This window comes from Nyctereutes procyonoides, unplaced genomic scaffold, assembly GCF_905146905.1.
Source record: "Nyctereutes procyonoides isolate TBG_1078 unplaced genomic scaffold, NYPRO_anot_genome, whole genome shotgun sequence".
In the NCBI taxonomy this organism is placed as follows: Eukaryota; Metazoa; Chordata; class Mammalia; order Carnivora; family Canidae; genus Nyctereutes; species Nyctereutes procyonoides.
This window is the reverse complement of record NW_026575082.1, coordinates 16,583,285-16,609,228: the sequence shown is the minus strand read 5'-3', so window position 1 is coordinate 16,609,228 and position 25,944 is coordinate 16,583,285. Positions and strand designations below refer to the sequence as shown.

The window sequence follows — 25,944 nt, the reverse complement described above, 5'->3', positions numbered from 1 at the left end:
AAAGCACAACTATTCAAAACCTTTGGGATGCAGCAAACGCAGTTCTAAGAGGGAAGTATGTAGCAATACAAGCCTTTCTCAAGAAACAAGAAAGGTCTCAAATATACAACTTAACCTTACACCTAAAGGAGCCAGAAAAAGAACAGCAAATAAAGCCTAAACCCAATAGGAGAAGATAGTTAATAAAAAGTAGAGCAGAAATCAATGAAATAGAAACCAAAAGTGCAGTTAGAACAGATCAATGAAACTAGGAGCTGGTTCTTTGAAATAATTAATTAGATCGATAAACCCCTGGCCAGAGTTATCAAAAAGAAAAGAGAAAGGACCCAAATAAATAGAATCTTGAATGAAAGAGGAGAGATCACAATATTGAATAAATGCAATCATAAGAACATATTATGAGCAACTATATGCCCACAAATTAGGCAATCTGAAAGAAATGGATGTGTTCCTAAAGATGTAGAAACTACCAAAACAGAAACAGGAGAAATAAAAAACCTGAACAGACCCATAACTGGCAAGGAGATTGAAGCAGTAATAATAAAAAAAATCTCCTGACAAATAAGAGTCCAGGGTCAGACTGCTTACCAGGGGAATTCCACCAAATATTTAAAGAATTAATACTGGGCAGACCAGGTGGCTCAGCGGTTGAGCATCTGGAGACCCAGGATCAAGTCCCACATCAGGGTCCCTGCATGGAACCTGCTTCTCCCTCTGCCTGTGTCTCTGACCCGCCCCCCCGTGTGTGTGTGTGTCTCTCATGAATAAATAAATAAAATCTTTTAAAAACTTTAAAAATTAAATAATTAATTCCTATTCTTTTGAAGCTATTTCAAAAAATCAAAATGGAAGGAAAACTTCCAAACTCTTTCTATGAGGCCATCATTACCTTGATCCCAAAAGCAGACAAAGACCCCACCAAAAAAGGAGAATTACAGACCAATATCCCTGATGAACATGGATGCCAAAATTCTCACCACGATATTAACCAATAGGATCCAACACTGCATTAAAATGATTATTCACCATACCAAGGGGGATTTATTCCTGGGCTGGAAGGGTGGTTCAATATCAACAAATCAATAAGTGCAATATACCACATAAATAAAAGAAAGGACAAAAGCCATGTGATCCTCTCAATAGATGCAGAAAAAGCATTTGACAAAGTACAGCACCCTTTCTTGATTAAAACTCTCCACAGTATAGGGATGGAGGGAGCATACCTCAATATTGTAAAAGCCATCTACAAAAAGCCCATAGTGAATATCATTCTCAATGGGGGAAAAATGAGAGCTTTTCCCCTAAAGTCAGCAACATGACAGGGATGTCCACTATACCACCACTGTTCAACATAGTACTAGAAGTCCTAGCTTCAGCAATCAGACAACAAAAAGAAATAAAAGGCATCCAAATCAGCAAAGAAGTCAAAATCTCACTCTTCACAAATGATATGACACTCTATGTGGAAAACCCAAAGACTCCCCCCCAAAACTGCTGTAACTCATTCAGGAATTCAGCAACTTGGCAGGATATAAAATCAATACACAGAAAGCAGTTGTGTTTCTATACATTAACAATGAGACAGAAGAAAAATTAAGGAGTCAATTCCATTTACAATTGCACCAAAAAACCCTAAGATACCTAGGAGTAAACCTAACCAAAGAGGTAAAGGATCTGTAGTCAGAAAACTATGGAACACTCATGAAAGAAATGGAAGAAGACAATAAGAAATGGAAAAATGGGGGATCCCTGGGTGGCTCAGTGGTTAAGTGCCTGCCTTCGGCCCAGGGCATGATCCTGGGGTCCTGGGATCGAGTCCCACGTTGGGCTCCCTGCATGGAGCCTGCTTCTCCCTGTGCCTGTGTCTCTGCCTCTCTCTCTCCCGCTCCCCACCCCCGTGTCTCTCATGAATAAATAAATAAAATCTTAAAAAAAAAGAAATGGAAAAATGTTCCATATTGATGGATTGGAAGGACAAATATTGTTAAAATGTCTATGCTACCTAGAGCAATCTATACATTCAATGCAATCCCTATCAGAATACCACCAACTTTACTCACAGAGCTGGAACAAATAATCCTAAAATTTTTTTGCAACCAGAAAAAAAAAAAATAGCCAAAGGAATGTTGAAAAAGAAAACCAAAGCCGGTGGCATCACAGTTCTAGACTTCAAGCTCTATTACAAAGCTGTGATCATCAAGACAGTGTGAGACTGGCACAAAAGTAGACACACAGATCAATGGAGCAGAATAGAGAACCCAGAAATGGATCCTCAACTCTATGTTCAACTCATCTTCCACAAAGCAGGAAAGAATATCCAATGGACAAAGGACAGTCTCTTTAACAAATGGTGTTGGGAAAGTCGTACAACTGCATGCAGAAGAATGAAACTGTACCATTTTCTTATACCATATGCAAAAATAGACTCTAAATGGATGAAAGACCTAAATATGAGACTGGAATCCATCAAAATCCTAGAGGAGAACACAGGCAGCAACCTCCGTGACCTCAGCCACAGCAACTTCTTGCTAGACACATCTCCAAAGGCAAGGGAAACAAAGGTAAAAATGAACTATTGGGACTTCATCAAGATAGAAAGCTTTTGCACGGCAAAGGAAACAGTTGACAAAACCAAAAGATACACCCCCCCCCCCAAAAAAAAGATAACAGACAGAATGGGAGAAGATATTTGCAAATGTCTTATCAGATAAAGGGCTAGTATCCAAAATCTTTATAGAACTTATCAAACTCAACACCCAAAGAACAAATAATCCAATCAAGAAATGGACAGAAGACATGAACAGAACAAGACATTTCTCCAAAGAAGACATACAAACAGCCAACAGACACATGAAAATATGCTCAACATTACTCGGCATCAAGGAAATACAAATCAAAACCACAAGGAGATATCACCTTACACCTGTCAGAATGGATAAAATTAACAAGTCGGAAATGACAAATGTTGGCAAGGATGTGGAGAAAGGGGAACACTCGTGCACTGTTAGTGGAAACACAAAATGGTGCAGCCACTCTGGAAAACAGCATGGGGTTTCCTCAGAAAGCTGAAAATAGAGCTATCCTATGACCCAGCAATTGCACTACTGGGTATTTTTATCCCCAAAATATAAATAGTGGGGGCATCTGTACCCCAATGTTTATAGCAGCAATGTCCACAAGAGCCAAACTATGGAAAGAGTCCAATGGATAAAAAAAGATGTGGTGTATATATGCAATGGAATATTGCTCGGCCATCCAAAAAAATGAAACCTTGTCATCTGCAACAACATGAATGGAACTAGAAAGCATTATGCTAAGCAAAATAAGTCAGAGAAAGACAATTATATGATTTCACTCATATGTGGAATTTAAGAAACAAAACAGAGGATCATAGGGGAAGAGAGGAAAAAATAAAACAAGACAAAATCAGAGAGGGAGACAAACCATAAGAAACTCTTAATCATAGGAAATAAACTGTGGGTCACTGGAGGGCAGGGGGATCAGGGGAAGGGTAACTGGGTGATGAGCATTAAGGAAGGCACATGATGTCAGGGAGCATGTTTTAAACAAAAAAAACAAAAAAAAAAGAAGAAGAAGAAGAGAAAAGAGAGAAAGAGAGATTAAAAGAGAGAGAGTCATATGAAGCAAGAACCTCTGTCCTATTTGAAGATGTCAGTAAATGTCCAGTCTCGACCCTGGTGGGGCAGTGGAGGGCCGAGGCTTCCCTCCATCCCTCCTCCGTTGCTGAGAGGAGGGGCCTGGGCACCACATCTGACTTATTCCCTCTCCTCTGGAGTACGTGGGCTGACTTTCTACATTTTGGGTTGGCCAGAAGCAAAAAATGTGATCCCAACCATCTGCTGTTTAAACAAGAAGCGGTTCATTAGTTTAAAGTTCAAGGAACTGTGTTACAGGCAGACTAGCCACGTCAGGTGGCCGGAAGATGCCACCTGTGGTCCTGATGTGTCCCCGGAGTGACTCCGAGCTGTGCATTTCTGGCCCTGCTGGGGAAGCACGTGGTTTCCAGAGAGTCATGGAGGGAAGGAAACCTATGGCATTACGTGGTTGCTGAGGTGACTGATGGATTTAGTTCCTAGTAGACCTCAACCAGGATCCATCAGCTGGCTTTATATACGGCCGACACTCAAAACAAGTCCTTTATTCATTAATAAGTCCAAGTGTGAGGGGTGCCTGGGTGGCTCAGTGGTTGAGCGCCTGCCTTCAGCCCACGGTGTGATCCCAGGGTCCTGGGATCGAGTCCCGCATTGGGCTCCCTGCAGGGAGCCTGCTTCTCCCTCTGCCTGTGTCTCTGCCTCTGTGTGTCTTTCATGAATAAATAAATAAAATCTCGAAAAAAAAAAAAGTCCAAGTGTGAGACGTAGCACTCCTCTGCTCGTGCCCTCTCGCAAGTCCACAATGAACCTTATCATCTTGAATCTCCTTCTTGGTGGATGTTGAAATAGTTTTCCTGTGGCCACATGGCCCAAATGGTCTCTCTACACACTTCCTTGCTGCCTTCCAACCCATGATCCACACACCCTGGGTGAGCTTTTCCAAATTTGGAAGAAATCATGGACTTCTGCCGCTTAGAACATGGTCTCTCTTCATTCTCAGGCAGAAGGCCAAATCTCTAGAGTTGTCTGTTGCCCTGCCTGGTCTGGCTGTGGCCTCCAACCTCACCTCTCCCCACTTGGGTCTCACTGGACTTCTTTAGTTTCATGGATTCACCAAGCTCTCTGCTGCTTCAGGGCCTTTGCCCATTCTGCTGCCCCCTTTGTACCTCCATGTCTGGGCCTGTCATTTCCTCACCAACCCATCCCTTTCATCACCATCCTCCCAAGTAGGTTAAACTCTTCCTTTTTTTAACTGAAACGTGAGGTAATTATAGATTCACATGTAGTTGTAAGAAATAATACAGATGCTTTGTACACTTTGCCCCATTTCTCTTAATGATAATATTTTGCAGCACAACCAGGATGTTGGCATTGAAATGATCTTCTAATTTTTTAATTCAGATTTCCCAGTTACACTTGTAACCATTTGTGTGTGTGTGTGTTTGTGTGTGTGTGTGTTTTGGGTTCCATACTCTTTTATCACCCATGTGGGTTCATGTATCCACCAGCAGTCAAGATACCGACCAGTTTCAACGCTGTGAGGTCCCTCTTGTTGTCCTTCTATAACCCACTCTCCATCCGGCCATCACCCCTCACCCTGGCAAGCACTAACCTGTCCTCTGTTTTTCAAATTTGTCCTTTCAAAAGTACTATATAAGTGGAACCATAGAGAACACACATCTTTTGGAATTAGCTTTCTTCCTCGGCATGGTTCCCTGGAAATGCATTCACATGGCTGCATCTACCAAGACGTCACTCTTTCAATTGCTAAGTAGTATCCTGTGGCTTGTGGGCCGCAGTCTGGTTAGCCACTCATCTGTGGAAGGATTATCTGGGCAGACTCCAGGTTAGAGCTGCTATCAGCATTCTTGTGTAGGCTTTTATGTGAACCTAAGTTTCCAAATTAGAGCCCCTCCACTCAAATGGCAGCCCTCAGCTCCATACCCCGTTTGTCCAGTACAACCCAGATTTTTGCACCACTGGCTCCTGCTCAGGGCCAAATCATCTTGGGGTGGTTATTAGATACCACCCGGCCTCATGTCTCCATACTGCTCTGTACTGGCAAAAGTATAAATATATGTAACTATAGCAAGTCCCTGGTGCTATTATCTCTATACTTTTCATAGAGACACAGGCAGAGGGAGAAGCAGGCTCCACGTGGGGAGCCTGACGCAGGACTCGATCCCAGGACCCCAGGATCACGTCCTGAGCCAAAGGCAGATGCTCAACCATTGAGCCACCCCGGCGTCCCAGACATCTGTTTTTATTGGCAGTATCTATTCATTCCCTACTCCAAACGATGTTTCTCCTCCCTCCTTCCCTTTGCCCTCTCCCATATTAGTCAATAAAGTTACCTTTTTTGTATTTAGCTTTGTACGATTAAATATACATATACTTTTCAGTTTTAAGTGATATTATTAGAGTTCTAGCTATTATACATATGGCATTAACAAATTTACTCTAGTTCTGATGTTTTTCTTTTTTCCTTTTTTTTTTTTGTCAGTTGCATCAGTTCCATAATATTCATGCCTCAACACGTCCCTCATTCGTTTCACCATGGTTCTGTAGACAGCACGTGTTCAATGCTCATCCACAATTCCTTGGCTGTGGTTGCCTTCATTATCTCCTGATTACCTGAAATCCATTCCTTAAGAGTTATTTTTTAAAAGATTTTATTTTTTAGGCAATCTCTACACCCAGCATGGGCCTTGAACTCACAATCCTGAGATCAAAAGTCCATCGACTGAGCCAGCCAGATGCCTCTCTAATAGTTACTTTGAAATGGGCTTAAGAAGGAATAATACCCTTTAGATTCCTGCTTATTCGCAACTATTTGTCAGCTCCATCTGGACACAAAATCCTTTCCTGAGTACCTAAAAAATACTGAGTTGTTCTGCATGGTTTCTATGGCAATCTCAGTGATGTGGAGCAGCATTTACACACTTTCTTCCTCAAATCATGACTACCTTCTAGTGTCACTGACATTGGTGTTCGAGGGTCTCGCATCTTTTGCATAATATCTAGATTGAGGAAATGGGAAGATACATTCACAAATACTGTGCTCATTCTGAAAGCCTCTGCTATGTGACCCTTAAAAAAAATAAAAGGATGTGCCTTTTCCTATAACGGGGGATCGGACACCACTTTAGCATGAATAGAAGCCATACCTGGAAATTCCAAATAGATTATCTTGTTCAGTGTTTCAGAACAACCCTTAACATAGATGACATTATGCAAATCATACAGAGTAGTAACCTGAAGTATGTAAGTTAAGAACTGACTCAAGGACACCTGGCTTGTAAATAGGAAAAACAGGGCAGAGGGGAAAGGCAAGTTCTAGTTTACTCTACCGCAGTTGTCTCCTACAAATACCTCGGAGTCAAGGTAATTCCATTCCTGGGACAATGTCTGTTCCTCTAGGAAGCAAGTAAACGAATAGACCATTCTCAGTATCCTTTCCCACAGATGAGCCTTGAGAATCGTCAACACCTCAGTCATTGAAGGGTGGTCCCCAAGCTTCAAAATATCTCCCCACCGTATTTCTTACACACCTACATCCCACCATTGATTCTTTGCATCAGTCATTGTACACCTCAGATTGTCTCTTAAAATGTATGTATTTCTAAGTGGGGTGGCGTATTAAGATATTTGTGTTCCTAATACATTGTTATGAAACACCAGGTATTAGAGATTAACCTGAATGGAAATCCTATAGTAGATAATGTCTACTGGTAGGACTGAATTTATTACCTATTTGCTGTGATTTGAAGGATACCAGGATGGGGACACTCTGTATCAAATGTATTCACTTCACAGACATCTAAAATTCTCCCCCCAGCATGATTTTTAATTAATTGAATTTAAATTAAGAATTGCCCTACTTCAATACAGACAATATTGTACTATGATCATCAAACTTGCTGAGACGGAAACTTTATTATCACAACCACTAAAAAGAGGATAATTACGTAATGTGATAGAGGTGCTAAATGTTGCGACAACAGAAATCATATAGCAATATAGAAATGTATCACATTAACATGTACACCTTAAATTCGCCCAATGTGATATGTCAAATGCATTCAATTAAAAAGAAAAAAAGAACTGCCCTACTTCAGGGCTCATTTTATTAAAAAATGCAAATAGTGCCTCATGAAAATTTTAAGGGGTTAAGTCACACCTGCTTTGCACAAATTACCTTAGAACCCATTCATTCCTAACTTGAAGTGGGGAGGGGGTGGGGGGCATGAGAACATGAAATCACAGCTTGCTTGGCCTCCTGGTTTCTCTTAGGGTGGCTTTAATGATGTAGGGATCCACGGGGCTGGGTCCCTGCCCGGGCGGGAACCTGAGTGGAGAAGGCGGGCCTTTCCACCTAAGGGGAAGCATGGAGGCCATGGACTTGGAAGAACTCAGGAGGGTCATTGCTTGGCTGCTGGAAGGCCCTTCTCGCAGGGAAGCAAGCCTTCCACTAGGACAGCTTCTAGGGCGCCGGCAGCAGGTGTAGTTCTCAAAATGGCCATCAGATGGCAGCCTCCGCCAAATTACCGAAGCTCGTGTGTTCGCCGGAGCCAATTGCGCAGCAGGGAAGGTAGTGGAGGCCCCGGGTCTGGCCCTTTGGTTTTGCAGCCCAGGAACTCCAGCCAGACCGAGCCTACGCAGCCTGAAGCCACACATCATCAAGTCGGTGGCAGAGCTGGGGGTCCCGCGACCTCCTGCCAAGAAGTCCGGTCATCTCTCTATAATGGGAACCTGAAAGGAGTGCTCCTCACCTCAAACAAAATGAAATAAAGGATAGAAAAGACAGAGCAGGCCTGTTTGAATACTCACATAGTCGTGTGAGCTTGAGTACAAAGCCTTGCAGGCCAAACCTTGAGCCTCCAGCAGATTTTTGTTAATATATGTGCTGCCGAAGCGAGCACCAGATTTTTGTTAAATGCTAGGCAGTCACATTTACCAAGGGCTTATTTGCTTTAAAAAGGGATGGAGAAAAAAAAAATAAAAAGGGATGGAGGAGGATACTAGTCCTTTATCCTGCAAGACATTTGAAATACCTTCTCCTATTCCATAGGCTGCCTTTTAGTTTTATTGACTGTTTCCTTTACTGTGCAAAAGCTTTTTATCTCGAGGAAGTCCAAGTAGTTCATGTTTGCTTTTGTTTGCACCCCAGTGTTTATGGCAACAATGTCCCCCACAACGGCCAAAATATATAAAGATCCCAGATGTCCATCCACAGATGAACGATAAAGAAGATGTGCTATGTGTATGTATGTATATATATATATATTTATATATGTGTATAGGAATATTACTCAGCCATCAAAAAGAAGGAAATCTTGACATTTACAATGTGGATGGAACTGGAGGGTATTATGTTAAGTGAAATAAGTCAATCAGAGAAAGACAAGTACCATATGATTTCACTCATATGTGAAATCTAAGAAACAAAACAGATGAGCATAGGAGAAGGGAAGGAAAAATGAAATAATATGAAAATAGAAAGGAAGGCAAGCCATAACAGATGCTGAACTCTAGGAAACAAACTGAGGGTTGCCCGAGGGGAGGGGAGCAGGGGGTGAGGTCACTGTGTGACGGGTATTAAGGAGGGTACCTGAAGGGATGAGCACTGGGTGTCACATGCAACTGATGAATCACTAAATTCCTGAAACTAATAAAACACTATGTCAACTAAATTGAATTTAAATAAAGAATTTTTAAAGATTTATTTATTTATTTATTTATTTATTTATTTATTTATTTATGATAGACAGAGAGAGAGAGAGAGAGAGTCAGGGAGAGACACAGGCAGAGGGAGAAGCAGGCTCCAGGCCGGGAGCCCGACGTGGGACTTGATCCCGGGACTCCAGGATCGTGCCCTGGGGCAAAGGCAGGCGCCAAACCGCTGAACCACCCAGGGATCCCCTAAATAAAGAATTTTTTAAATAAAAAAATAAACAATAAAAAGGAGTGGGGGAGGACAAAAGAGGGGAATTCATAGACACAAGATCCTGGGGAAGTAGGAAGACTGCAACCAGGGAAACCAGAGAGATCCCTGGAGGAGATGAGCTTTGAACTAGGGTTAGAGGCAAGGAGAGGAGAAAAGGAGACAGACACAGGATGGTTAGTATGAACCAGGTGGAAAAAAAAGCAGGAACAAGCCCACCTTGAAGCAGGGCTAGCCCTGTGCAAATGGCATGTGAGCCCAGCTTCCCTTGAGCCTCGGGCCTCCCTCTTTTCATGCTTGCTCCTCATAGGACGCCCCCACCAGCCCCATCCCCACCTTTCTGAACTATCACTGGCAGAGAAATTTCCCTCCAGCCAAGCTTCAACATCACATGGTGATTTTAAGTGATTGCTCTTTCCCAGGAGAAGTGGGATTTTAGGCCAGTCTGTCATTTTGGGTGAGAGGGTACTGCTCACCCTGAGAAATAGTATGGGGAAGAAATTACCGAGAGGAAGATGCTGTCCAGGTTGCTTGTTTAAAGCAGAGAGTCTCTATTATCACCCAGAAGGTCAATGGGAGGGGAAATGGGTGAGTAAGGCATGCAGAAAGAGGAGTTGAGATCTGAAACTGGAAGTGTGTGGATGTACCTCTGTGCCTAGGACAGTAGGCACCGACTATGTGTTAGCTGAATTAGCAAGTTAGAAGGCTGTTGCAGGTCCTGAAGGAAAATGAAGGCTTAGCCTCCTGTAGTGGCAAGGTGGCCAGGTTTGAGGGTGAGTGAGGAGATTTTTGATGTTGCGGCTGCCCCGAGAGGGTGCACCATCCTAGAAGTACTGCGATACAGGTTGATGAGTGAAGTGGACAGAGCCAGCTCCTTTTCCACCTCCCTGCTCCAAAAATCCATGTAATATGTTGTCTTCAGATACAGGACATGTCAGATAGTAAACTGATAAGAACAGATATTATACTTGATCTTAGCCAAAAGGCTGAGAAACATTTTTTTTTTAGTTCAGTTTTGATCAAATGCATTTGAGTGAAGCTATTGAGTTGTTTGTTTGTTTGTTTTCAGGGCTGGACAGTAAGTTTATACACACCCACATCAGGTCTAGGAGCCACAGTGGGCTCCAACTCATTTACAAGCATTTCATCACAGCACCTGCTTGGGAGCCCGCAGACGCAACCAGGCTGTCCCCGTACAGGTCCTCACATCGCAGTAGTGCTTTATTAAAGGGAAGGTTAATATGCAGCTTTAGGAGAGGGAATTTTTACAAGTATCAAAAGGAGCTCAGGGAAAGAATCCGAGCTCTGAGATCAGTGTACAGAAGATAATAGAAGCCGTGGGCATAGAGGGGGGTGCCGCGGGGGAGGGAGTGGAGGGAGAAGAGGATGCCTTGCGAAATGCCAGCATTTAGTGGACAGTGTTGGAGGGACCAGAGGAGTGACAGCACTTCCACTTCTCTCATTCCACATCTAGGAAGAAAGTGAAACAACACAGGGGTCCTAGAAGTGGTAACTGATGATCTGAAACCCATTCAGTGTAAACTTCTTAGTCCTTTGCACACTGTGACTCCAACTGACTTCTCTCCATCACTCTCTCCTCTGCGCACACCCTCTGCTCTTGCCGAACTCGGCTCTCTACTGAACTTGCCCTGAGCGTTCCCACCCCTATGCCTTCGCCCAAGCTCTGGAATATCTTTCCCCCACAGAAAATGCTTTAAGATGGAGGAGGGTGCAACATAAACTTCTGGCATGCAGCTAAAGCAGTGCTTAGAAGGATTTTTAGCAGCAAGTGCCCATATTAAAAAAACAGGAAAGATCTGAAATCCATAACCTTCTTAGAACGCTCTCCTTCCTCCTCCCAAGCTCTTCTGCATACCACATGCGCGATAATCTATTTGAAGTGATCCTGTCACCACCACCTGTAGTGACAGTTAATTTTTGGCTGTCCAGCAGCGGAACACCCTTCCCATGTTGGAGAATTCCCCTCCTTCCGACTCCTGATTGGATACAGAGCCTACCTCCTGCATTGTTTGTGGCCACACATAGACTCTTGTTTCCTTAACTTGTCCTTTGGCTCCTGTGGGACCAGTCTAGTTTGGGAGCCTCAGACAAGCCCTGTTCCTTCTTCCTTTGCAGGAAGGAAGTTGGTGACCTCCCCCTCAACTTTTCCCTGTTTCATTCTTCCGTTTTTCCTTCAGGGCTCAGCCTCAGGGAAGTCGTCCAGGACTTCATGACTTCACAGGCTAAGGCAGGTTTCTTTGTTATACGCTGTTACAGAATGTGGTGCTTTCTCTGGGAATCACCCACCCCTTGTGCTGGTTACTGCCCATCAATTACTGGGTGCTTCCATGAGGTCAGGCACTGAAGGATCAGACTAGGGCCTTTAAGGATCCTACAGTCCCCCTGGGGACCATAGGTGACACTGTGGGGTATGTGCTGGAATAGCCCCCGAGTGGACAGCAGTGAAGTGCTCCTGGGGACAGTAGGCACTGGGGTAGGGGAGGACAAGGAACTGATGCTGCCGCAATGCAGCCAAGCTTCATGGAGGGGCGGAGCCACCTGGGCCAGGTCCTGAAGGAGTCCACCAGGAGCAGGACGCTGGGAAGTCCTTCTAGGCAGAAGGAACATTTATGCTCAAAGCCACAAAGTGAAAAGCACATGGTAGACCAGTGAGATGCAGGGTGCCTTGGTGTCACTTGAACAGAAGGCAAGGAAAGAAAGAGGGAAAGAGGAAGTATGCCAGACACAAGCCTGGAAATATGGGTCGGGTCTGATTCAGAAGAGCCCCAGATGCCATACTGACTAGGAGGAGCTTAGATTTGGTTGCTTAGGCCACAAGAATTGTTTTAAGCAGAGGAATTGTTTGAGATACCTAATTCTGGCTATAGTATGAAGGATAGATTGAGGATTGAGTGACATGCAGATCCATGTGGAGGCCATGTCTTTATAGCTCCAGAGAGAGAGAGAGAGAGAGAGAGAGACTCAATACATGGTTGCGAATGAATCAATGAAGAAGCAACCGTAAAGCAGGAGTGTCTGTGATAAGTGCCATACGGGGGAGATCTGGAAGAGAAAATCAAGGATAGGTGAGCTTAGACATGTTCTGAAGTAAAAGCGATGCGGTTAAGTAATGAACTGCATTAGTTGTTGAAAGGAATGACTAATTTAGGGCTAGGTTTGGCTGATGGTGACAAATGGACTTGAAACAGAGAGCCCAGACAGCAGTCCAGAGCCAGTACAGCGCTCACATATGGTCCCTTCTATCCTATTACTCAACATTCTCAACACATGGCTTCATGACGTGGTCCCAGATGGGTGCTCCAGCACCAGCATCACACCCTCCTTGTAGGGGGTGGACTATGGGGAAAGGGACACGGGCAGGGCACGCCAGTGACGTGTAAGAACTTACTTCCTCGAAGTGTTTTCCCTTCCAAGACATTAGTAGATATTTAGTCATATCTAATTGATGGGAGTTTGGCAGGTGTCTTTGTTCTGGACAGCTAAGATCTGGAAGCTCTATGGCTGAGCAGTAAGAGGCACCAAGAATGACTCTCATATCCATTGGGTGGCTATGGCTGAAGAAAGAAGGAGGAGTTTTAAGGAAGTTTATAGGAAGCCACAGAGTAGAGATGAGTAAGTTTTGTTTTGAACATGTCTATTTTGGGCAGCCTATGGGACACAAATTTGAAAACATATATAGAAATATATAGAATATATAGAAATGGGTCATTTCCTCTACTTACACCATGTTCCTTGAGGGTGGAGATTCTTACTATTACATGTCCATCACGCCTTACAGATGTCCAGAATGGATAAAGATTGCAGGTAAGTTAAGAAAGTGAAAATAACAATAACAACTAAGGGCTAATTTTTTTTCTTTAAGTACACATGGAGAGACTAGATATAGACCCCAGCTGGTGTCAGCACTGGAAAGAACTTTCTCAGGTAACTTTTGACAGGAAGGCACCCTAGTATATACCTCATTCAGAATCTACTGTGAACACACACCCATGTTAAGTACAGAGCAGAGGAAAGCTGCTTCTAAAATGGGGTGTTACATTCCAGGTGACTTTGGTGCGGGCGATGAGGGAAGAGGGGAGATCTTGGAGATCCAACTTTGGTGTGTGTGGTGGGGGATGCGGCTACTGCAAGTCACCAGCAGGCAGTGTCACAGCTCTGCTGGCCACAGATCTCCCTACTTCCAGGCTGAGGGGCACTGCTGCACCTGCTTTTTTTTTTTTTTTTAGATTTTATTTATTTATTCATGAGAAACACACAGAGAGGCAGAGACATAGGCAGAGAGGGAAGCAGGCTCCTTGCAGAGAGCCAGAATTGGGACTCGATCCCAGGACCCCGGGATCAGGACCTGAGCCAAGACAGATGCTCAACCACTGAGCCACCCAGGCGTCCCAGCTGCACCTGCTGGAAGTTGAGGGGAACTTGGCATTCTCTGAGAGTTCTCCAGGGCTGTGAGAGACGCGGCCAAGGATCTAGACGATTTAATCCAGTTTTGCCAAAGGGGGTTTACAGTGAGCAATTAAGGCACAGTTAAAGAATTAATCACTAATGAGTCATTAACTCTGCCCACTATTGTACAGTTAACAAGCTGAGGCCAGATTATTGGAGCCGGTTCCCAATTAAGGGGCCGGCATAGGCCGCAAAGCACACCATCCGCCCCTTGGAGGGTGGGGGCGCCAGTGGGGCGCTGCGGGGCCGCCTCTTTCCCAGGCGAGTTAGGACGCGGGTGGAGCCCGAGGCGGTGCGGAGCTCGGGCCGGTGCAGAGCTCGGGCTGGCCGCGCAGAGAGGAAGTGCCGGCTTTTTCACTAATTTTATCTTCCCGGGAAATCTTTTCCTCCTGGAGGCCTGAATTCTATGGGTGCAGTAAGGTTCTAGGAGCACTTTGGGGAGGCGGAGAAGGGCGTGCGGCGAGGCTGCGGGGCGCGGCGGGGGCGGGAGGGTGGCGGGAGCCGGGACGCACGACTCCCGACGTTAGGCCCCGAGGTCCCCACCGGACACCCCCGCGGGGCTGACGCGGAGTCCTGGGCGTCCCCGCTTCCAGAATCCCGCAGCAACGACTTTCAATTCACCGATGAACTTGGCTGAGAGAGGGGAGGATTGGGATCCCCTGGCTCCGCTCTTCGGATTCTGGATTAGCTGGAGGTGGGAGTGGGGGTCGGGCAGGGACTGTCTCCCCTGCTTTGACAGTTCCCATCTCCTAAACAAGGGGCTCTGTTTAAATACACGCGGGCCACCCCAGGCCGTTGCTGGCCAAAGCCTGCTCCTCCCACCCTCCCGGTGTCGCCCATTCCAGCCCCATCACCCTCCCGGGCAGCTGGGGCGGGAGCTCAGACCCGCCAGGCCCAGAGCTGGGCTTCGAAAGCCAGACGGCCCATCCGGATGCACGGCCTGGGCGGGCCTGAGGCCGCAGCGCGGGCCCCAGGACACGGAGCAAGGAGGCCCCGCAGGTCGGAGCGGCCCCTGGACCCGAGAGGCGGAACCCTGAGTCCCCCCGCGTCCCTGCGGGAGAGAAATAGCCCCACCGCGGATCCGGAGCCGTGGCGCGCACTGTGATCACGACACCCCCGTGGGCAAGAAGAGACTCCTTCAAAATGAGGAAAACGCGAAAACGGAAACAGCTCCCCACAACGCGGGGGCTGCGGCCCGGGGGGCTCGGCTCTGCGCTCCCGGACCTGGGGATGGGCCCGTGGTGTGCGCGCCGCACCTGCCGCGGGGCGCCCCGGCCGCCCGGCCCGCGCCTGGCTCCGCCCCCTCTCGGAGTGGCCCAATCCGAGGCGGCCTTTCCCGCCCTGGAGCCCCGCCCCTCGGCCCTGGAGCCCCGCCCCTCGGCCCTGGAGCCCCGCCCCGCGCGGCTCCCCGGCTGGTACCCAGGAGCCCGACGGAGCCATCCAGCCCCAGGCTCACCCGCTTTCCTCCCGCCGCAGGTCGGACGGAGCATGTGTCGTCCTCTGGGGAGGAGGCTCCCTAGGCCTCCCTCCTGACTGAATCCGGTCAACCCGAATCGGTGCCTGCCTCGAGACCCAGGTCGCTGTGCTTGGGCCTCGGTGTCTTTTCTCCCCAACCGTGTTGAACCACTCCCAACTGGTCCTTCCTCCTCTTCGGTGCACCCCGGGAGGGTCGCCTGAGCCAAGCCCGCAATCTCCCTATGGAGGACTCGAGAACTAAGTGATGCAGGCTTACTGGGGAGACCTGCCCCCCCCTCCACTCCCGGAGTCCCTGGAAGACTCGTGGCCGCCCCAAGTCATAGCCAGCACAGTCTAGTTTCTCGGAAGCTGCGACCACCTTGGCCGGCGCCTCTGCAAAGTGCTTTCTGTAGCCCTGAGCTTGAGCGGCATCCCCACTCCCCCCCCCACCCCACCCCCACCCCCCCCACCCCCGCGTTTCAGGGTCCTCTGGGGCTGTAATGCTCTGCAGCGCGGCCTTCTCACCTCCAGCCGGAGTTATGTCCTGACTTCTGGGCTCTCCTGCGTCTCTACTCCTGGAGCTCTTAGAGCTGCTCTGTTAGGCAGCCCCTAGGAGTGGGGGGAGAGGGGCGCTGGGGCTGATGGAAGCCCAGGAAACACCGCTGCCATCCATCCCTCGGGATCTTAATTCCCAATGTGGCATAATGAGTTATCCCTCAGAGTTGAAATAGGAGCATTATTCAGCAAGTGTTTCCCAAACACTGCGCTATGCTTGCGAACTGACCAGAGCTTCTGGCTACTCCAGCTCCAAGGCTTGCAAGAGGTTTTATTTGAGGCAACCTCCCTGTGCCTCAGTTTCCCCATTTGTAAAATGAGGCTAATCGTATTTTCCTGGCATGGGCCTTGTGAGGCTTAAATGAATCAGCAGGTGTAAACTGCTTGGAAGAGTGCTGGCACATAATAAACTCAAAGATCATTAGCTGTTAGTATTTTGATCATTTTTCAAGTATTTGTCCCTGAAATTCAGGTATGACCCACCCTGCTGGTTTCTAAGGAGATGGTTTAGAATATTCATTCTCAGACTAAGTAGTAAGAGAGGAGAAAGAAGGGATGGAAAGCTGCAGGTGATAAAGAATACAAAGAAAAATGGCATAACGAGGCAAAATGAGTAGTCATGGAAATGATCTAAAGGAAGCAAAGAAGATGCTGACGGTGGGCTGGGCAAGTCAGAGGTGCCCAGGACTGTGGGAAGGAGAAGGAAGGCAGAGCGAGTACTCACCAGTGAAGTTGGAAGTTCTCGGAATAAATCCCAGTAAAGGGAGGGCATTAAAGGATGAAAGGGGATAGTGCAAACTGAAGGAAATTTACTTACACATCCACCCTGTTTGCCTATTTTCCCCCACGCCAACGGCTAGTATCTCTTGGCCAATCCATCCATTTCCCAACGAACGTCCTTGTGAGGGAAAGTGACAGTATCACTTGCTACCTCTTGAGGGAAATAACAGATCCAGGAAACCCTTACTGGCCAGCCTGCTCTATACAAGGCGCCACGTGAGGGTTTAGGGGCACACACCCCGGTCATGCTGTAGCATCTCAAGGCCCTGATGGCAAGGCTTGAATCCTGTGATGACACTTCCTCTACCCCAGCCTCGGGATACTCCTCCTTGGCCCAGGTAGGTTTCAGGAACCCAAGAGCAGGTGGACTGGAATACCGTGGGATGGGAGAGGCGGGATCACAATCTGCGTTGCCTCGCGTGGCGTCCTTGGGTTCGTTTAGATAAGGAAAGGGGGCTGGAGCGGCCCACTAACGTGCTAAGGCACGACAAGCCGCAGTGGGTGGATGATGCTAAGGCGCGGGCCGCGTCTTTCCCGGCGCACTCTAAGCCACGAGGCCAGAGAACCTGCGCGGCGGGAACCCGGGTTACATCCAGGACCCGCTGCAGAGACCGCGCTGCCCAGGGTGGGACGCCCCGAGAGCCGGCGGGGGACCTCCGGGCTCCCTCCCGCCCCAGAGCCCGCGCCAAAGAGCAGCGGAAACTGTCCACCACGCGCCGCAAGCACGTGTCCCCCGGGGTCGCGGCGCAGACAACTCCAGGACACGGCCCCAGGGCGCAGCAGCAAACCTGGCCGGCACTGAACGGAACCGCGGGGCTGGGGGGTCAGCGGCGAGCTGGGGGGAAGCGAGAGACGCTCGGGGACCAGAAGAGGAACAGTCGACCTGCCCGAGTCCTCGGAGGACTAAGTCATCAGTCCTGGGTAGCAGGCGCTGGCACCCAGCCCGCGCCCTGGACGGTGATCCGGGGGGCCCTGGGGCAGCGGCGGGCTGCAGACGGGGAGGAGGAGCCACAGCTCTTCCCCGGGGCAAGGGGGTGCCGACGCTTCCTATCGGGGTCAATCCTTCGAAGGAGCGGCCGCAAGCTTGACTAGCGGGATGCAGAGGGCCTGGGAACGCGCAGGCCGCTGAGCCTGGGGCTTGGGGCCCCTGGAGCCCCGCACGGTCGCCGCTCGGGCACGCGCCAGGGGAGGGCGCGCGGGTGGAGTCTCCGCGGCAGGAGGATCCGCAGGGGGGGCCCGGCTCCTGCACGACCCTCGGCTTTCTCTGACGCGCCCCGGGCGTCGCCGCAGCCCCTCCCGGACCCCCATCCGCACACGGGCCAGCGCAGTCCGGGGCGCCCTTCACCGGAGTCAAACCAGAACAAGGCAATGTTTAATTCTCCTCCCTAGTGCTTCAAACTACGCATACACAGCGCCTCGAACTCTATTCCTCGGCCTCCCCCTCCTCCTTTAGGTCCCCCGAAGCCCGAGGGCCCGGGCCGCTCGCCCCCCACCCCCCCGCAGCAGCAGGGCCGCGGGCCGCGGGGACGCAGGGGTGGCCGCAGGGTCTCCGCACGGCTGGTCCTGCCCGGCGAGCCAGCTGCAGCTCAGACGGCTCGGGAGGGCGGCCGCGCGGGAGCCGGAGGTGGGGAGGGCCGCCGCCCGGTCCCATCGGGTCCCCGGAGCCCCCTAGAGGGCCTGCCACGGCTTCCCGATGGCCTGGATGTGCTCCTTGGCCTTCAGGCGCAGGGCCGCGATGCTGCTGTTGCGCGGGTCCGCCTCGTCCAGCGGGAACTTGTCCCCGAAGCCGAGCGCGCACGGGTAGGCGGGCGGCGGCGGCGGCGGCGGCGGCGCGAGGGGCTGCAGGCCGGGGCCGAGCGGCGGAGAGTTCAGGAAGGGCGGCGGCGGCGGCGGCGTGTAGCTGGCGGGCAGGCTCTGCGCCGGCGGCCCGAAGCCCGGCAGGCTCTGCAGCGCCGTGGCGCCCCCGCCCGGCAGCGGCGCCCCGAGCCACGACTCGAGCGGCAGCGCGCCCCCCGCCGGCCCGCCGCCGCCGCCGCCGCCGCCGCCCGGGCCCGCCCCGAGGGGCGCCAGAGCCGCCGACGGCGGGGAGCGGCTGAACGAGAGCAGCGGCGAGTCCTGCAGCTTCATGGACGACACCTCCAGCTTCTCCTGCCGCCGCCACTTGGCCCGTCGGTTCTGGAACCACACCTGCGGAGGGCAGCAAGGCGGCCGTCGGGCTGCGGCCGAGCTCGGGGCGCACCCCGCCCTGCTCCCGGGCAGCCCGGCCGGGCCGCGGCGACTCCCCCCCCCACGCTCCCCTTCCCTTTCCACCCCGTTTCCACCTTGTTGCCCCTTGCCTGCTCTCGTTTCCTCGGAGTCCCTTTCTCCCATCTTCTTCGTCCCCCCCCCCCCCCCCCGCCCCTGCACACCTCACCCGCAGCTGCGGTTGTTCTCTACTTTGACTCCTGGCACCCAGCGGGCGCTCCGAAAACAAACAAATAAATAGATGAAATTTAAAAATGAAGCTAACTTTGGGAATCGAACTAGCATTTTGGAAAGCAGGCCTCACCAAATTTCGGGGACCTGCTGGCTGGGCTCCGGCACTTCGGGTTAGTGGCCCCGAGCCACTTCCTCCCTGTATGGCTCAGCTCTCGCTGGCTGTGATTTTGGCTCAGACTTTCTGTGCTTTACCTGTTTTTGTCTCTATGATAAACATAGACATAGGTATAGACAAATACTCTAAGAACCCTGACTGGCAGCACTGGATGGTAACATACAGCGATTTCCAGGAATTACTGGGTATGAGAACTAGTAGGAAAAAAAAAAAGTGGGTTTATTTTATTCCAAGCTTATTTGAGCTGCTGCTTTCATAAGATCTTCCTTCTTCTTTTATTGATATCCCTTTGGTATTTCCTTTTTTTAAAGTGATTTTTAAAGAAATTTATTCATGAGAGACACAGAGAGAGGCAGAGACATAGAGGGAGAAGCAGGGGGCCTGATTGGGGGCTCCATCTGGGACCCAGGGATCGCACCCTGAGCTGAAGGCAGAGGCTCAACCGCTGAGCCAACCAGATATCCTCCCCCCCTTTTTAAAAGTCCTTTAGTATTTCTGATATTTCTTATAAATGGTTCTCAGTGAGTAGAGGAGTTCAAGTTTATTATATTTACGTTGAGTTTTTTTGGAGTCAATTTTGACATTAAGATTAGTTCAATGAGTTCGAGTTTTTCTTTTTCTTTTCTTTACACATAGAAAGTCTGCACCAAGAGTGAAGTCTGGTCTCTTAATGATGAAAACGTCCATTACTGATTTGGTAAAAGCACAAGAAAAAAGGTGTGATTAAGGTGGTGACCAAGTTATCACCCTTGGAAACAGAACCGGTCTAGTTTAGCAGAAAATCTAAAAGAACTTTGACCAAACTGGTGGCTTCAGTGTTAGACAAATGGAAGGAAATAGGGGAGTAGCTGAGACCTTAGGAGGGAGAAGGCAGTTTTGAGTGGGGGTGGGGGGGTGGGGACGGATCTCCCAGCGCCTGGGCAGAGCAGGGCAAGTGTGTGTAAGGCTAGGATTTGGGGGAAACAGAGAACAAAAAAGTGAATACCCTGCCCACCTTGCCACAAAGGATTCATCCCCATAGCCGAGACCCCAATTTCCCCCAGAAACATTAGATATCTGCCGATAATAGAGAAAAGAGAAATATTAGCTTGGAAAAGGCTCCCATCCCACTGCTTCCTCCAATTCCCTGCATGCCCCATCCGGCCCCCAAAATACTGGCCAGAGTCTTCCACCCAGTATTCAAAGTCAGAGAGTTAAAGACTGGGATAGTCCGCTCTTACGGGCTGTACTGCTGCCCTCTACACAGTTGGAGGTCCACAGTAGACCCCTCCACCCCGTCTGATTACATCATAGCCATGTGTTAAGAACCCGCCATATGCTGGGCACTGTGCTGGCCCTGTGGTCACAGAGAAGTAACATACACTGTTCTCAAGAAGCTGACAACGTAGAGGAGGAGCCAAAATCCCTAAACAAATAAAGAGGGAGGAAGGAACATAGGACGGAGGTGGTAAGAAGTGTGACGGCAGCCCCTGCCCTGGCTGTGCCTGTATTCTGTAGGGGCACCGGGAGGCTTTGTCTCTCCTCTCCCTTCATCTTTCACTGGTGTTCTTTTCTTACTCCGTACTCCATCCTCTCCCCTTGAAAAGCAGGTACTAAAATGTCCGCACCTTCAATGCAACCATTGCAGTTCTACTGCCCCAAAGTCAGAGAAATTGAACTGTCCTTGCAAATTAATCCTGAGTTACATTATGGAACTATACGTTAAAACTACGACATTTACTCATTACTTTAAACCCCTTATTACTTTAATAAGCAGAAGAGACAAAAGGCAAAAGTTTGTCTCCCCTTTTACCTTTAAGGTAAGGCTAAAAAGTCCCCAAACATCTGAATATCTTCACTTCCTGGAAATATAATTCATTAGACACGCACAAAAATCCCATCTTCGTTCCACCGCCTTTCAGATGCAATGAAATTTGTTCCCAATGACTCCCTTTCAGGCCTCTGTAAACTCTCCTAATTTGGAAATCCTCCCAGATTTTTCACAGATGACTAGCAAATATTTAAGGCTTTCAAATATTTTAATGATCAGGGATTAAAGATAATTCAGCTTTAATTAAAGAGAAAACCCCTTTACAGAAAAGAAGAAGAAGAAGAAGAAGAAGAAGAAGAAGAAGAAGAAGAAGAAAGAACGAAAAGAAGAGAAGAGAAAAGGCCTCTCTGCTGCAGCGGGAAGTTTGGTTGGATGTGCACCAAAGAAGCAAAAGTCAATTTCTTAAGCAAATCCACCAAAATTTGCAACTGCAGGCGCCAGGGCCCTTGCAAGAAGACTGGGTTTTCGTTTCTCGACAGGATGGGCGCAGTTAGCGACTAGGGTGGCATTTGGGGCCCCAATCCCGGAGGCTGCCTACATCCCGTCCGGCTGTGTCTAACGAGCCGTCGCTCTTCATCTTTCCAGCCATTTCTGAGTCTCCTCTTTAGTTAAGAAAAAGGAGACCCCCTTTCTGTTCCAACGGGGGCATTGGGACAGAATGTCCAAGAGGGCGGTGCTGGGGCGCGCGCAAGGTGGCTGACGCTCCTCCGCGGCTCTGGGCGAGCCGGGTCGAGGCAGACGGATGGGTGGGAAGGGTGCCACGGTACACGCGTGGACGCCCGGGGACCCAGGGAGCACTGGCTGCAGCGCGGGCCTCGGGCCTTCCCGGGGACCCATGTGGGCGCTTTACCTGGACCCGGACTTCGGGTAGGTTGACCTTGCCGGCCAGCTCCTCGCGGCTGTACACGTCGGGGTAGTGAGACTTCTCGAACGCGCGTTCCAGCTCGTGCAGCTGGTACGTGGTGAAGGTCGTGCGGTTCCGCCGGTGCTTCTTCTTGGGCTGCTCCTCCTCCGACAGCTTCGCGTCACCGGTGGCGGGCCCGACCGGCAGCCCGGGGCTCGGCCGTGCCTCGCCGGGCTCCTTGGGGCAATAGGGCCGAGGGGCTGGGACCAAGGGGCCCCAGGCGGTCAGAGTCACTCCGGAGCATTCCTGGGCCCACTGCGCCCGTCGTGCGCGCCGGCAGCGGGACACGCGCTCCTCCCGGGGGCCGGGCCAGGAGGTCGGGGGAAGGCCGTGCGGGGCCCCCAAGACTTCTCCCACCGCAAACTGCACCCTAACCCCGACTCCGCGTCCAAACCCCTTCCTGGAAGGTAAGGCAGGGGCTTATTCCCCTTGCGGAGCTCCCAAGTCTGGGCGCCCCTCGGGGCCCCGCAGCCGCCAGGGATGCGCACTCACCTTCGTACTCCGGGGCCGGCGCCGGGGCCGGCTGCGGGGAGGGCTCGCCGCTGCCCCCGGGCGCCTTGGGGCAGGCGGCCCGCGCGCCCGGCCTCCTCTCCCGCTCCTTCGCGCCCCGGGCGCCCGGCTCCGGCGAGAAGGAGCCGAGGATCCCGTCATCCTTGGTAAATCCCAGGATAGCCTCGATGCTGTGCAGCCGCGAGCTGCTCCCTCCCGGGCTGCGGAGCAGGTGGCCGGCCAGCGAGAAGCTGCCGTCGGCCATGGCGGGGGCGCAGCCCGGCAGGTGCATGGGGAGCGCCGGCCGGCGGGAGGGCGCGGCCCGCTCCGGGACCCAGAGAAGAGCCGGCGCGGCCCGGGTCCCGCCGCCCCACCCGCGGGGTCCGACCCCGGGTCAAGCTTCGCGGGGGGCGCGGGCCGGGGCTGCGCGCACCGGGAGGCGGGGGCGGAGGCGGAGGCGGAGGCGGAGGCGGGCGAGCGCTCGGGCCGCTGCGGCCTGCGTCTGCGGAGCCTGGAGGGGGGACTCGGGGCAGCCGGGGCGCGGGGGGCTAAAGGCGGCGAGCCCGCGAGCCCCGGCTCCTCCCCTCGGCCGGGCCCAGCCCCCTCCCGCGGCCCCTCCCCCGGCTGCGGGGCGGGTCTTTCCGTCCCAGCCTCGGGGGCCCGGTCCGCCCCGAACTTCCCACCTTCCGCCTCCCGATCCGCTCCTAGCGCGTCCGGGGAGAGCGGCGGGGGGTCCGGCCGGCCTGGGACCGGCTCCGGGCCTGCGTCCTCCGTCCGGCCTCGGGGGCCCACGCCCTCGGTCTCACCCCCCCCCCCGGGACCCCTGGGCTTCCCCCGTGTCGGGCCGCCTCCCCCATCGCTCTCCCACCCCCGACCGCCTCTGCCCTCGGGCTCGCCTGCTCCGCACGGACGGCCCCCGGCGCTAGGCCCTGGGAAGCCGGGCCACGCGCGCTCCTTCCCGGTTTGACCCTCCCTACCGTCCCCCGCTTAACCTCCAAGGGCGCTCCTCTTTGGGCTCCGTAGGCTGAAGCCTGGGACTTCGGGTTTATTTTGTTTGTCTAGGTATTTTTGACTGCTCCCCCCCCCCCCCGTCCTCGCGCGCCGCAGCCCCCTCACCCGACCGCTGGCGGGAGACTGGGAGGCCCCAGTCGGACTTCGGGCTCTGGGGTGGGGGCGTGGGGCACACCCTCCTGGGGTCCCTGAGCTCACGTTGCGCAGGAACCGACTCCCCACCAGAGTCTCCAGGCCCAGGAGATGTCCCAGCCTCAGGCTGACTGTGCAAGGACCTCGGTCTCGGTCTCGGGTGAAGGCCTCGCACTTTTCCAGGATGTGTGTGTTGGGGGGGGTGGTGCTATAAGCCTAATCTGCTTGCATTTCTTTCCACTTTGGGAGCCCCACGAGGCTTCCGTGTTGCAGGGGGAGTCACAGGCCAGGTGGAATGATGGTTAGTGCAGGCAAGTGTTTTTTCACCACTGCCAGCGCTGTGATGGGCTCTCAAACCTGAAGCCAGAGACCCGAGGCCCCCGGTCCACCCTCACTAAACTATTAGCGGGAACCGGGAACCAAAATGCCCCCCTAAGAGTCTGAGGACCTACAGGCTTCTTCCCCTCCCCCCCAATCTTATTGTGATATAATTGACATACAGCGCTGGGTAAGCTTAAGACGTATAGTATAATGATTTGGCTCATATGTGTGGTGAAATAATTACCACACTAAGTGTACATCCACCATCTCACACAGATACAAAATAGAGATTTTTTAAAATGTCCCCTGCAGAAGCTCTGATCTCAGCTCTCAGCACTGGGACATCTCTCCCACCCCACCCCACCCCACCCCATCAGTTTATTTCTGCTTGCATTCAGACAAGGATTTACTGCCTCCCTTCTGAGGGTCCTGCACTCATGTGGACCATGCTAGCACCACAAAAGAAAAGAAAGGCTGGGCGCTGGCCTTGAGGAGTTTAACGTCCAGCCTGGGAGATAAGACAAAGGAAGAAACAAGACAAAAACCCTTATCTTCCAAGCCTGGCCTTTATTTAATTTTTTTTAAAGTTTATTTATTTAAATAATCTCTATACCCAACGTGGGGCTGGAACTCACAACCTCATGAGATCAAGTGCTGCATGCTTTTGGGACTGAGCCAGCCAGGTGCCCCCAATCCTCATCTTTAAATTGGTGTTGGGCACATTCCAAAGGACATGTGGCTACATTAAGGATCGCAGAATGATCGATTTTCTGTGACAGGCAAATGGGAGTGGTCATTACACAAATCATTCTATTGTTTAGTAGACCTATAAAGGGATAAATTAAAATAGCTAGCAGGAGGCTTTGCAGTAGATAGAATTTGAGCCGCTGATTCAAGTTGAGAAGTTACATTTTATTTTAAAGATTTGTTTGTTTTTATTTGAGAGAGAGAAAGCCTGAGCATGGTGGAGGGGGAGCAGTGCAGAGGGAGAGGGAGAGAGGGAAACTCAAGTAGACTGAGCTAGGAGCTGGTCACTGGCTGCATCCCAGGACACTGAGATCATGACCTGGGCCAAAATCAAGAGTCGGATGCTGAACTGACTGAGTCACCCAGGTGCCCCAGAAGTTATGTTTTACTTTAAGAAAAAGCTACAATAATGATAATCGATATGCACTTTATGGTTTTTGCATTATCCTTTCACACTCTTCCCATCACAGGATCCTCACAATTCTGTGAGGTGAGCAGGGCAATATTTGTCCCCATTTTATGGAAGAGGAAACTGAGGCTCTGTATGATGTAAAGCGGAGGGGTCAGGACTAGAACCCAGACCACAGGACTCCTTGTTCAGCGTCTTCTGTCTACGGCTCGTTGGTAATAAGTGTTGTAGAGCCTGATGTTTTAGAAAAGAATAAAAGCACATCTTAGCCTGCAGTCCATCCTTAATCCTTCCTGGAGACTGGAGGCCGCATCTAAGAGGCTGAGATAATGGCAGCTTAGCTTCCCCAAGAAATGAAGTCCGAGCCTGTAGACAGTGGCCTTTGGGGCGCTGGTGTCTGGGAACACGGAACAAATCCTTGGGAGCTTCCCCCCACAGTCCAAGCAAAGCCTGTGCCTGGGACCCTGAGGCTTTCTAGGCTGTCAGAGGCACTGTCCCTGCAATACCACTGTCTGGTGGGATCCCCACCATGTCCCAAATGCGAGTTGCACAGACCTGCTGGCTGAGATGCTAATGCCTTGGTGACCAGAGGGCAGCCATAGAGATAGCTGATTGGTGTTTGCTGTTTCCCCCTTGACCAAGAATGCTTTTTATGTAAACTTCCCCAATATTAAATTGATCTCCATAATCACTGCTAAACAAAGATTGGCAGT

The 25,944-nt window shown here is 50.9% G+C and overlaps 1 protein-coding gene and 1 non-coding gene across 2 annotated transcripts; both read right to left on the bottom strand.

Moving 5' to 3' along the window:
• Nucleotides 1-10,367: 10,367 nt before the first annotated feature.
• LOC129514683 (U2 spliceosomal RNA) lies at nucleotides 10,368-10,556 on the bottom strand. Its single transcript, XR_008665491.1, has one exon. It is a non-coding gene; the product is annotated as a U2 spliceosomal RNA (small nuclear RNA).
• A 7,927-nt stretch (nucleotides 10,557-18,483) lies between these two features.
• LOC129514451 (retinal homeobox protein Rx) lies at nucleotides 18,484-22,903 on the bottom strand. Its single transcript, XM_055333034.1, has 3 exons — nucleotides 22,615-22,903; nucleotides 22,069-22,322; nucleotides 18,484-19,002 (listed from the first exon to the last, which is right to left on the bottom strand). Exons 1-3 carry the CDS (start codon nucleotides 22,901-22,903, stop codon nucleotides 18,484-18,486), a joined length of 1,062 nt encoding a protein of 353 aa, XP_055189009.1.
• Nucleotides 22,904-25,944: the final 3,041 nt, after the last annotated feature.

Excerpts from the sequence above, each read along its gene's own strand:
- LOC129514451 (XM_055333034.1), bottom strand. The coding sequence starts at position 22,903 with ATGCACCTGCCGGGCTGCGCCCCCGCCATGGCCGACGGCAGCTTCTCG. Across the intron at positions 22,323-22,614 it reads GCCGGCCCCGGAGTACGAAG|CCCCTCGGCCCTATTGCCCC; the intron begins GTGAGTGCGCAT and ends CCTTGGTCCCAG. Across the intron at positions 19,003-22,068 it reads TACCCGAAGTCCGGGTCCAG|GTGTGGTTCCAGAACCGACG; the intron begins GTAAAGCGCCCA and ends TGCCCTCCGCAG.